General features: G+C 43.9%; 1 protein-coding gene across 1 annotated transcript in view; it reads left to right on the top strand.

Annotated features, from left to right (window-relative positions):
* The window catches only part of Tbk1 (TANK binding kinase 1), a 35,585-nt gene that overhangs the window by 1,936 nt on the left and 22,730 nt on the right, over window positions 1-10,919 (top strand). The window contains exons 2-4 of the mRNA XM_028759018.1: window positions 572-718; window positions 4,552-4,692; window positions 8,627-8,756. Of these exons, the coding sequence (XP_028614851.1) occupies window positions 632-718; window positions 4,552-4,692; window positions 8,627-8,756 (358 nt within the window). The 5' untranslated portion in view covers window positions 572-631. The remainder of the gene's footprint in view (window positions 1-571; window positions 719-4,551; window positions 4,693-8,626; window positions 8,757-10,919) is intronic.

Genomic DNA, 10,919 nt, shown 5'->3' with positions numbered 1-10,919 from the left:
ATTTTAATTGGCAGAGGCAGTATTACATGATAAAGGGATGTTTCTTATAGCTCTGAGATGTAAATCAAATTGAATATATGAAGAAAAAAGCCAAACATGGGGATGGCAGTGGCTAAGAACACCTGCTGTTCTCAGGGTGGGCTTGAGCTCCCAGCACCCACAGCAAGTGGGTCACAACCGCCTGTAACTCCAGCTCCCGGGGATCCGACTCACCCTCCAGAATCACGTGCACAGACTAATAAACTCATATCCAATTCTTTTTAATTTAAAAAAAAAAAATCTTCCTATAATTCACCGTTCTGGAGGCTAAGACACAAGACTCGTCTGGGTTATGTGGAGAGTTGAAATCCAGGCTGGGAAGTATGATAAAATACTGTCTCCAGAGCGTAACAGAAATGGTGGAATGTGTGTGGTTTACTATTGCACTGTTGCTGTTATACTGTTGGGAACCTACTGTTCACCCCGGACTGTTGGTGCACTTTAGCCTAATGGTAAATGCTGGGTGGTCCTGCTTCAGGCTACCCATGGCTGACACTCGTTTCTGTTCTCAGCTGTGTTATTTCCTTAACAGTGTGCATGCAAGTCTCTTCATCCCCCCTTAGTGTGAGGAGAATCACGTGACCAAGCCGAGATGCAGAGCACTTCCAACCACCTGTGGCTTTTGTCTGACATCTTAGGCCAGGGGGCCACGGCAAATGTCTTCCGAGGAAGGCATAAGGTAGGTACAATGCTGTCCGTCATGCTCTCAGCCTGGTACTGTCTTCTGACAAGGATGCTGAAGTCTAAAGAAAAGGAATTTTATGATTTTTGTGATTAAGATTTAGCTTGTATTGGGGCAGTGAACATCTACCTAGTGGTGCTAGTTCCTGAGTTTACAGAATGGAAAAACACTGGAAGCGATTGAAAAGTGTTTCCTACCTTCCTCCCTGCCTTCCTGGTGTGGCGTGCAGTGGAGGGAGGTGTGGAAGGCAGGCAGATGCACTGGGGCCCACAGGTGATTGTCATCTCTAAAGTAGCGGCGTCCAGGGCAGACTGGAGATGGAAGGCTGTGTCCGAGTATGAGGCAGTCTGCAGCTGGTAGACGCGGGGGATGGGGTTAAAGGGTTGCTCCTGGCAGCCCATCGAGAACCCATAGGATTCTAGTGAATTCTGTAGTGGAGGATGAATGCAAAGATGACCAGAATAGCCAGGCCATGATAGCACACACCTTTAGTCCCAGCGCTCAGGAAGCAGAGGCCGACAGGTCTCTAAAGTGAGAGTTCCAGAACAGCCAGGACCACACAGAAGAACCCTGTCTTTAAAAAAAAAAAAAGGAATTAGAATCATTTAAAATAAAAAAATCAAGGATAAATATGAAGCAGCCGGAAAGGGGTGGAGTGGGAATCCCCTTCCCAGGTAACATACTGACTTCTCTCCAGCCCTATGCATGAGTTTTAGGGTGGGTTCTGTTTGGAGCCCTGTAATTCTTATTTTCAGACACAGGACCGCTGAACATGTTACTGGCAGGGTGGAGGGGAGGTGCTCTTCTGTCTTCCCGTTGCTTTGAGATCGTCACTGAGACAAGCACACACGGGCAAAGGGCTCGTTCCTCTGGGGAGAGAATATGTTTATAAGCAGCTGTGTGGCTCAGAAAGCATGAATCATAAATGTCACATGCGGGCTTCTAGCAGTTTCCTCTTCGTTCCGAAACTACCCTCCGGCTCTGGAGCCTTACTCACGTTCACTTCCACTATTCCTGGGTGTTTCTTTGCTAGAAATTGGTTTCTGTCTGTCTGTTTTGTGCGGAGATGAGAACAACAGGACTTAGTGTTGAAACACTTCTGACCTTCTGTCTTCCTTGGTTCCAAGTTACCGTAATGGTTACTTAGTGTGTGTGAGGCCCTGTGGGGCCTGGAGTTGCTACATGTAACTAACAAGCAATCCCTGCACAGGACACAGTTGATTTTGTATCAAGGTGGCATCAGGAAGGATGTAAGCTGGAAACAGAATGACAGTCAGTAGCCATCACTGGATAGTTTATGTTTCCAGGTCCTTTCCCTGCTTGGCTACTCAGTGTCTTCATGTAAGTGCCTAGACAGACATGGTGGATCTCCAGAAATGTTCACTGCATGAAAGAATAAAGGGATGGGAAGGGCTTAGTGACAGCGGTGTCGACGTCAGGTATTTAAGGCTACACTAAAAGACAGGGTGTGAGGCGTGGGGTGGAGGGATGGCTCAGTACTTAAGAGTACATAGTGCTTGTGCAGAGGGCCTGACTGTTCACAGCACCAGTGTCATGTGGCTCACATCAGCCTGTAAGTCCAGCTCCTGGGAGATCTGATGCTTCTGCCCACCACAAACACTTGCAGTCAGTGGTTACACAGACAGACAGACAAGTACCCATGATCAGAAACTTGAAAATGGGGCTACCTCAGTGGTTAAGGGCACCGGCTACTCTCACAGAGGACCAGGGTTTGAGAACCAGTGTCCACCCACATGGCGACTCACAGTGGTCTGTACCCAGTTACGGAAGATCTGCCCTTTAAGAGCACCAGCAAACACATAGTGCGCAGACATACGTGCAGGCGAGAGACCCGTGTACATAAAATACATATAATAATAAAAGTCAAGTAAAAATAAATCTTTTTTATCTCACTTTAAAAATTTGATATTCAAACCTGACTTAGGACACCATGTTCATAAAGATGCTGCCATTCGAAATATATTGCTTAATCTTTAAGACTTTCATTTATTCTTGTGTTACGTGTGCACCATGGTGCCATGGCATAGGACAACGTTCAAGAGTCAGTTCTCTCTGTTGGTTCTGGGGCTCGCACTCCCCTTTAGAGAAGGTGTGTGTGGCGGGTGCCTATCCCTGAGCTGTCTGGCTATGCTCCTTAACTGAGAACTTCTAAAGTTGCCATGAGCTACTGTTGTGTGGGATGGAGTCCATGGGTGTGACAGCCATGGTGAGGGTGACAGGCGTGACGCGTAGGAAGGTTTGCCGACCATGCTGATCTTTACATATAATTCCTGTAACTCTGACCTGCGACAGAGAATGGCGAATGACTGCAGGTGTTACCTCACGGGTGTGATAACTACAGACCTCTCCAGCACGCAGACCCTCATTACCCTGGTTGCCTCGTAACAATATTGTGTTTCCACTGCTCGCTCCTCTGTCAGAGACCTCCTGTTTGAGGGATGAGATGCCTTAGGTGACATGTTACCAAGTATAACAACCTAAATTCAACCCTCAAGTCACACACAGTGGAAAGAGAAAAGTCACTATTACATACTGCCATCTGACCTCTGTCCATGTGCCCTCACCCGTACACACCCACACAGCAAAATAAATAAATGTAACAAAAAGACTGGGTTTGAGACAGAAGGAAATAGACACGTCTTTGTATGTGGTGTGACTTGGGCAGTGGGGTCATTGAGAGATAGACGTCTTCAGACATGGCTTTGGAGAGGCAGGCTGTCAACAACAGCAGACAGTTTTACAAGCTCAGGCTTCCGTGGACAGAGGAGGAAGATGACAGACTGTGAATGGTGAAGCCCAGTACAAGGGAGGAGGTCACCCTGGGTAAATGGGGGAAACTGAGGCTGAACGCAAACCTTGACGTGGACCTTGGGGTTGGTCCCAGGGATTGAAAGGAAGCAGGTGAGCCTGGAAGAGCTTAGAGTGGGGTGAAGCTTGTGCTGAAAGTTGTGTGTTGTGATACTGCGTAATCACCTGCTCAGTCCACTGTGACCACGGAGGCATGATCTAACCAGGAAGTCCCCTCTGACCTCGATTCTCAGAGGCTTCCTTACAGACACACGGTAGTACAGCTAGTGAAAAAAATGCCAAAAATTGACTTGCAATACATTGCAAACATTGATAAAAATGTTTTAGGTGGAATATAATTTTCCATCTCTGTGTGTGAATGTTTGGCTCTGAGAAATCCTTGGAGTTTCAGTTTCAGTTTCCTCTCCAGAAGAGGTTCCCCTGTGTTATTAGAGCTGATATCCTCTGGGACCTGTAAAACTGTCTTTGCCACTAGTATTTCCATTTGTAAGTTCTGCCTGGAGTGTAAGAGACTGGACCTTTGGGGCTCCATTCTTTACCTTTGGTAGACCAGGAGCTTGGTTGAGGGATAAACCTATAAAAATTATTATGCATGAGAGGATACACTTGGTCTGAGGATGTGTGTGCTGAGATACACTTGGTCTGGGGGGTGCGTGTGCTGAGATACACTTGGTCTGGGGGTGCGTGTGCTGAGATACACTTGGTCTGGGGGTGCGTGTGCTGAGATACACTTGGTCTGGGGGGTGCGTGTGCTGAGATACACTTGGTCTGGGGGGTGCGTGTGCTGAGATACACTTGGTCTGGGGGTGCGTGTGCTGAGATGCACTTGGTCTGAGGATGTGTGTGCTGAGATACTCTTGGTCTGGGAGTGCGTGTGCTGAGATACACTTGGTCTGGGGGTGCGTGTGCTGAGATACACTTGGTCTGGGGGTGCGTGTGTACTGAGAGGATACAGGTTGCCAGCAGGCAGTCACTGATTCCATCTTCTTGTTGTCTTTTAGAAAACTGGTGATCTCTATGCTGTCAAAGTATTTAATAACATAAGCTTCCTTCGCCCAGTGGATGTTCAAATGAGAGAATTTGAAGTGTTAAAAAAACTCAATCACAAAAACATTGTCAAATTATTTGCTATTGAAGAAGAGGTAAGTACTCAGGCTTATGGTTGTGCTGTGGTTCGTCCTCCTCAGAGGACAGGACCTAGCAAAGGGGCACACACAGTAGAGGATTTATGGCTCCTGGGTTCTATCCACAGCTCTGCTCAAATGCATAGAGAATAGAAACAGAGTGTCATAGGAAAGAAAACAGAAAGGAAGTAGGCTTCAGACGTGAAAATGACTTTGGGCTAGGACAGAGAAGTTGGCTCAGATACTTTGGTCATCCTGATAAGCCCTTAGAAACAGTGATCATGGGAGTGTTCACTGAATTTTGTTTATTGCCTTGCTTGTTCTTTGATTATTTGTGTTTATTGTCTTGCTTGTTCCTTGACTATCTGCATCTATTGTATTGCTAGTTCCTCAACCTAGAACTGACATTAATACTTGCATGCAATTCAAATGGTATAAAAGCATAAGGGAGGAGTGGAGATAGGATGGGGGTTTCTAGGGAGGGGAAATGGGGAAAGGGAACGGCATCTGAAATGTAAATAAATAAAATATCCAAAAAGGGGGGGAAAAAAAGAAAGCAGAAAACAGTATAAGAAAGAGAGGTGTCAAATTTAGTTACTTGTAGCCAGGAACCTTTAATCCCAGCACTTGTGAGACAGACAGGAGGATCTCTGAATTCCAGGACAGCCAGGGCTACACAGAGAAACCCTGTCTCAAAAACCAACCAACCAAACAAACAAAAAAATCAGTTACTTGTATTATTTATGCAAAAAAAGAAAAAGAACTAACTTAAGTAAAATTCACATAATTATAGAAAGAACAGGGGCTGGAGGATGCTTCAGAACTGAAGAGAACTTGCTGCTCTCCCAGAGGACTGGGTTCAGGTCCACACCAGGCCCTAAGGGGGAGCCTGTAACCCCAGCTTCAGGAGATCCCGGACACTGCCGGCCGTTATTTGGGTGCCCAAACACACACACATAAATAAAGAATAAACTATTTTACAACAAAACAAAAGGACAGTGATAAAAACCTTTGTAAATGACTAAAACTCATAGTTAGAGATTAAAATCTTAGTTATAAAGTATTGATTTTAGGGAAAATGGCTGAAGTTAAGTGTACCGTTAGGAAAAGTGTTCTAGGAATAATGAGGCAGAGACCTGCTGTTAGGTGTGGCTGTTGAGTAAAGATCTTCTCTCACGATATTACTGTAGACTCCTTGCCCTGGTGACTTCTTGATGATTATGTCTTAGGGTTGACCAAGTATGAATGAGAGTTTATGTATAAAAATGTGAATTAGTACTCTCATAGTATGGTAAAGACGGCTTGAAAAGCTGACTACGCTAAAATGTCCGGTGTCTAGTTACCCCAGTGTAGCCAGACTCAAGAACCTAGCCTTGCAGCCAAGCATGGCGGCGTGTGTCTGTAGTCCCAGACCTCGCACCACTGAGTCGGAATTGCTGCAGAAGCCAAAGCAGCCTAGACTACAGAGGACAGGAGAACACTGACAAAAGCCGGAGACTGTCCTTCCAAATTACCAAGTCAGGAAGACACTAGCTGTTACGGAATTAGTCAACATGCAGAAAGCAGAGTCTACAAAATTGTCCTCAGCTTAGACACTGGCCCCAAGTACAGGTGTTCCCAAAGTGGCTCTTCCTGTAGAGCAGAAGTATCAGGAGTTCCTAAGACAGTCTCGATTTGATGATATGCTGGAATGTATAGGGAACTAAAGAACTCAGGAAAGTGCTGTGCTTTTTACTATAGGATAGCACAAAGACACAAATCAGAACAGCCAGAGGAGCACACACAATCAGCCATCCAGGCATGAACTTGTTACCCTCGGCATTGATGTAGAGAGCCTGGCTAACCTGAAAGGCCCGCCTGAGCCTTGCTGAGATGTTTTTCTAGGGCTCCATCATGTTATAGCTGCATGGCGGACCTTTGGGGTCTCCTTCTCCCAAGTCAGAATACATAGGATGTGTCTTAGAGCCTCCATAAAACTGTATTGCTAGCTGAGCATAGTGTAGGCTGTGAGAGTCCAAGCACTTAGGAGAACGAGACAGGAAAACCAGAGGTTCAAGGCCAGCCTGGGCTATGGAGTAAGAACAAGTCTCAAAAATTTTTAATAAGACTGGCGTGAGGGCTCAAACCTGTAAATCTTAACACTGAGGAGGCTGAAGCAGGAACAGAAACTGGTAGTTTGTGGCTAGTCTGGCCTGTAGTGTACCTATCAAATTTTTGAAAAGAGAAGAAATAACATAATTAGCTATCCATTGCCTAAAACCCCAGACCAAAAAAAAAAAAAAACCTCTTGCAAACAGATATCACAGGCAGAAGTCATTTTCAAAAGGAAAGTTAGCTGGTCATGGGGGAACATGCCGGTACTCCTGCACGCAGGAGGCAGAAGCTAATGGATCTCTGAGTTCAAGGACAGCCTGAACTATACAATGAGTTCAGACTAGCCAGGGCTGCACAGTGGGATAAACAATAAATAGTATTCATCTGGGAACATACAGAGTTTTTCATAAGAAAATTAAGCTGGAGAAATGAATCACAAGGCCATTCTTGTAGAGGACCCAAGTTTGATTCCCAGCACCCATGTGGCAGCTCATAACTGCCTCTAACTAGTTCCTTTACCCTCTTCTGACTTGTGTAGACACCAGGTACACACATGATGAACAGATATATATGCAGGCAAAACACTAATACATAAAATTGACAAAGAAAATAACAATTGAAAAAAGCGAGAAATTTATTATGGTCCTGATTACAGTGTTGTGTATCTATGATATGCTTTGTCTCATAAGAAAAAGAATGAGATAGAACATTATTCTGTCATGATGGAATTTCCCAATGTTTCAGTCATCAGCACGTATATACAAAACAGATTTTTCTTTGTTTTATATTATTTCTCTTTTATGACTACTGAACAAAGAAAATTCGTTATGAAAGTATTTTGGGACTGGTTAAACTTTTTTTTTAAGGACCAAAGTCAAAAGTTAATACTAGATTTTTACATTAAAAATTGCAGGTTTCTGGAATTGCTATATATCATATGACTACTATATATTATGTAGTTTAATGAGGTTCTTTCTTTCTAAAAAAGCTCTTATATTGATAAAGCAGTTTGATTAGCTGAGATGGAAATGAACAAACCAGAGTTTTCAACTGTTCTGCCGTCTAGTTTGGTTTCTTTTTTTATTTTCCTCAAGTTTGGTTTTTATTTTGCCTTAGATGTATACGTGTATGTTACCGGGACAGGTATAGATGAGGCAGCGGGTCCTCGGGAGTAGACATTGAAGGCAGTTGTGAGCTGCCTGACGGGTGATGGAAACTCAGCTGCAATCCTCTGGAAGAGCAGTCAGTGCTCCTAACCACTGAGCCATCTCTCCAGCCCACTCATTGCTTTTTAAGGCTAGTACTCCATGTCTTGAAGTAAAAGTACTTATTGTAAGGAGATTTGTCCTAAATATGTTGTTATGCAGAAAGAAACTAAATGATTTGAACAAAAACATTAGCACTGCCACCAAGGTTTTGTGGTTGAGATTTAGCTTGTCTTCCACACAAACTGGACTTCAGTTTATAAGTGTTATGATCTATCTGTGTATGAAGATTTAGGTTTTATTTGTATGTGTATGCTCACGTGTGTTCTAGTGCCTGAGGAGAACAAGACAGTGATCGAGCTGGGGTTGTGTGAGCCCCCGTGTGGTTGCTGGCACCTGAGCTCGGGTCCTCTGGAAGAGTAGCCAGTGCTCATAATCGCTGAACTACCTCTCCAGCCCTCAACTTTGTTTAATACAAGTCTGGAAGCCATTATTACATTTTCTCAGTCCCAGTGAGAAGGTTCACAGTAACTTTGTCATTGTAGCAGGTCCTGCACTTGAGTGAGGTCAGGTGGGCGAGCACTGCCTGGATTCAGCTTTGGTCTTGTCGGGTTTCCTGTTGGTTCTCAATTAGTGACCTTCTTCTTTTCCAGACAACAACAAGACATAAAGTACTGATTATGGAATTTTGTCCCTGTGGGAGCTTATACACTGTTTTAGAGGAGCCATCCAATGCCTATGGACTTCCAGAATCAGAATTTTTAATTGTTTTGCGAGATGTGGGTATGTGTATTATATGGTTTTATATATATGTTTGCTTTTATTGTTTCATACATATATTATTTAAAGATACACAGAATGAAAAAATAGTTTCCTTTTTCAAAGCAAAAAGCTTTTATTCAGTCTTTTCTTAGAAACCACACTAAAAGCACAAGTGGACTTTCTTAGCATTAAAAAACTTACTTCAGAGCCGGGCAGTGGTGGCGCACGCCTTTAATCCCAGCACTTGGGAGGCAGAGGCAGGTGGATTTCTGAGTTTGAGGCCAGCCTGGTCTACAGAGTGAGTTCCAGGACAGCCAGGGCTACACAGAGAAACCCTGTCTCGAAAAACCAAAAAAAAAAAAAAACAAGTTACTTGAGGGCTAGAGACAAGGCTAAGCAGTTGAAAGCACCAGCTGCTCTTCCAGAGACCCACTCTGAATTCCCGATACCCACAGGATAGCTCACAACCATCATGCTTCATCTCTGGAAAGCCAGCGGTCTTTTCTGACCTCCACAGGCACTAGGTGTACAGTTAGTGTACAGATACACATGCAGGCAAAATACACACATATAAAATAAATAAAAAATTTAAAAACCACAACTTGAGATAATAACTGAAAAGAGAGCCCACAAACAGAAAATGTTTGCAGATTACACATAGCATGTGTCATCTAGATACCCTGTCCAAAATACAGTTTTAGAATTTGTCAAAGTGTTTGACCAAACAGTTGTCAAAAAAAGAAGGCTAGCCAGATGTTTGACAAGCGTATTAAACAGTGCTCATCATCATTAACTGCTAATGCAGTTCTAGTGAAAAGCCACTTCCTCCCGTGAAGATGGACCGAGCACAGGCAAGCGTGACGTGGCTCTGCCGTGCATCGCTGTAGGGCTGTACAATAATACAGCCCTTTAGAGCGTAGCTTAACCGTTCCAGAAGACGACTAGATATAAAGGAACTGTGCTGTGGCAATTCTGACAAGCATACCCAAAATATCAAACTCACATCCATATAAAGTTTACATACCTGTGTCCATTGAAGCAGTATTCATAATAGCGAAAAAATAAAATCAGGACCGCCCAAATACCAACTGACACGTAATTTAAGATATTTTATATCTATATAATGGAATATTATTTGTTCATGGAAGAAATGCAGCCCCGTGAGGAAAGGCAAGTCCATATTTCCAGCACTTGGAGATAAAGGCAGAGTGTTCTCGCTTGGTTTTTGTTGCTGTGTTAAACACCATGACCAAAAGCACTGGAGAGGGAAGGGTAGGCTTGGCTTACATTTCCTGATCACAGGCCTCATTGAGGGAAGCCACAGCAGGATTGAGGCAGACTATGGGGAGCACTCCTGACCTTTCTCAGACTCATTTTCACTTACTTCTCCTGTAGCTCCCAGGGCAGCACTGCCCACAGTGGACTAGGCCCTTCCATATCACTCGGTTTATCAAGAGCTACCACAGACTCTAATGGAGGCTAAAGGTCGGTCTGACGGAGGCCTGTACCGACTGAGGCTCCCTCTTCCCACTTGACTCTAGTTTGTATCAAGTTGGCAAGAACTAACCACACAAAATAATAAATACAAAAAAATACATTCCTTAATTGAAAAGTAAAAAATGAAATCTTGACATCTGCTAAAGTGAGGGTGAATCTTAAAAGGACAGAAAATGAAAGAAGCAAGAGAAAGATGAGAGTATCACAGTCCCAGCCACATGATACAGTCAGTCCAGAGACAGAAAGCAGGCGAGTGACTGCAGAGTGACAGTGTCAACTAGTGGCCGTACTGCTAGACCAGGTGGAAACAGTTCTTATTTGTAGCATGAGAACAATGTTGTGCTTTCATAGTGACAGCTGTACAACTCTATTAAAAATTATTAAATGGTATACTTCTTAAAATGAGTGGCAAGGTGTGTGTGTGTTTCTGTAAATCTGCTATTTTTAAAAGACAAGTGAAATAATACCTTCTCAGAAAGAAATGAGTCCAGTGTTTGAGGAGGCAAAGATAGTGTTACACACCTGTGATCTCAGCTCAACTGCAGCAGTGTCAGTGCTTTTGCCCTTGAGAGAAGGACTTAAACTGACCAGGACTGTCATAGGAAACACATTTTCATGGATCACACTGTGAGAAGGACATAGACTGACCAGGACTGTCACAGGAAAGGCATCTTCATGGATCACACT

The sequence above is a fragment of the Grammomys surdaster genome, unplaced genomic scaffold (assembly GCF_004785775.1).
Source record: "Grammomys surdaster isolate TR1022 unplaced genomic scaffold, NIH_TR_1.0 126271, whole genome shotgun sequence".
Taxonomy (NCBI): Eukaryota; Metazoa; Chordata; class Mammalia; order Rodentia; family Muridae; genus Grammomys; species Grammomys surdaster.
The sequence above is the reverse complement of the archived record's forward strand: the minus strand, read 5'-3'. Positions and strand labels throughout refer to the sequence as shown.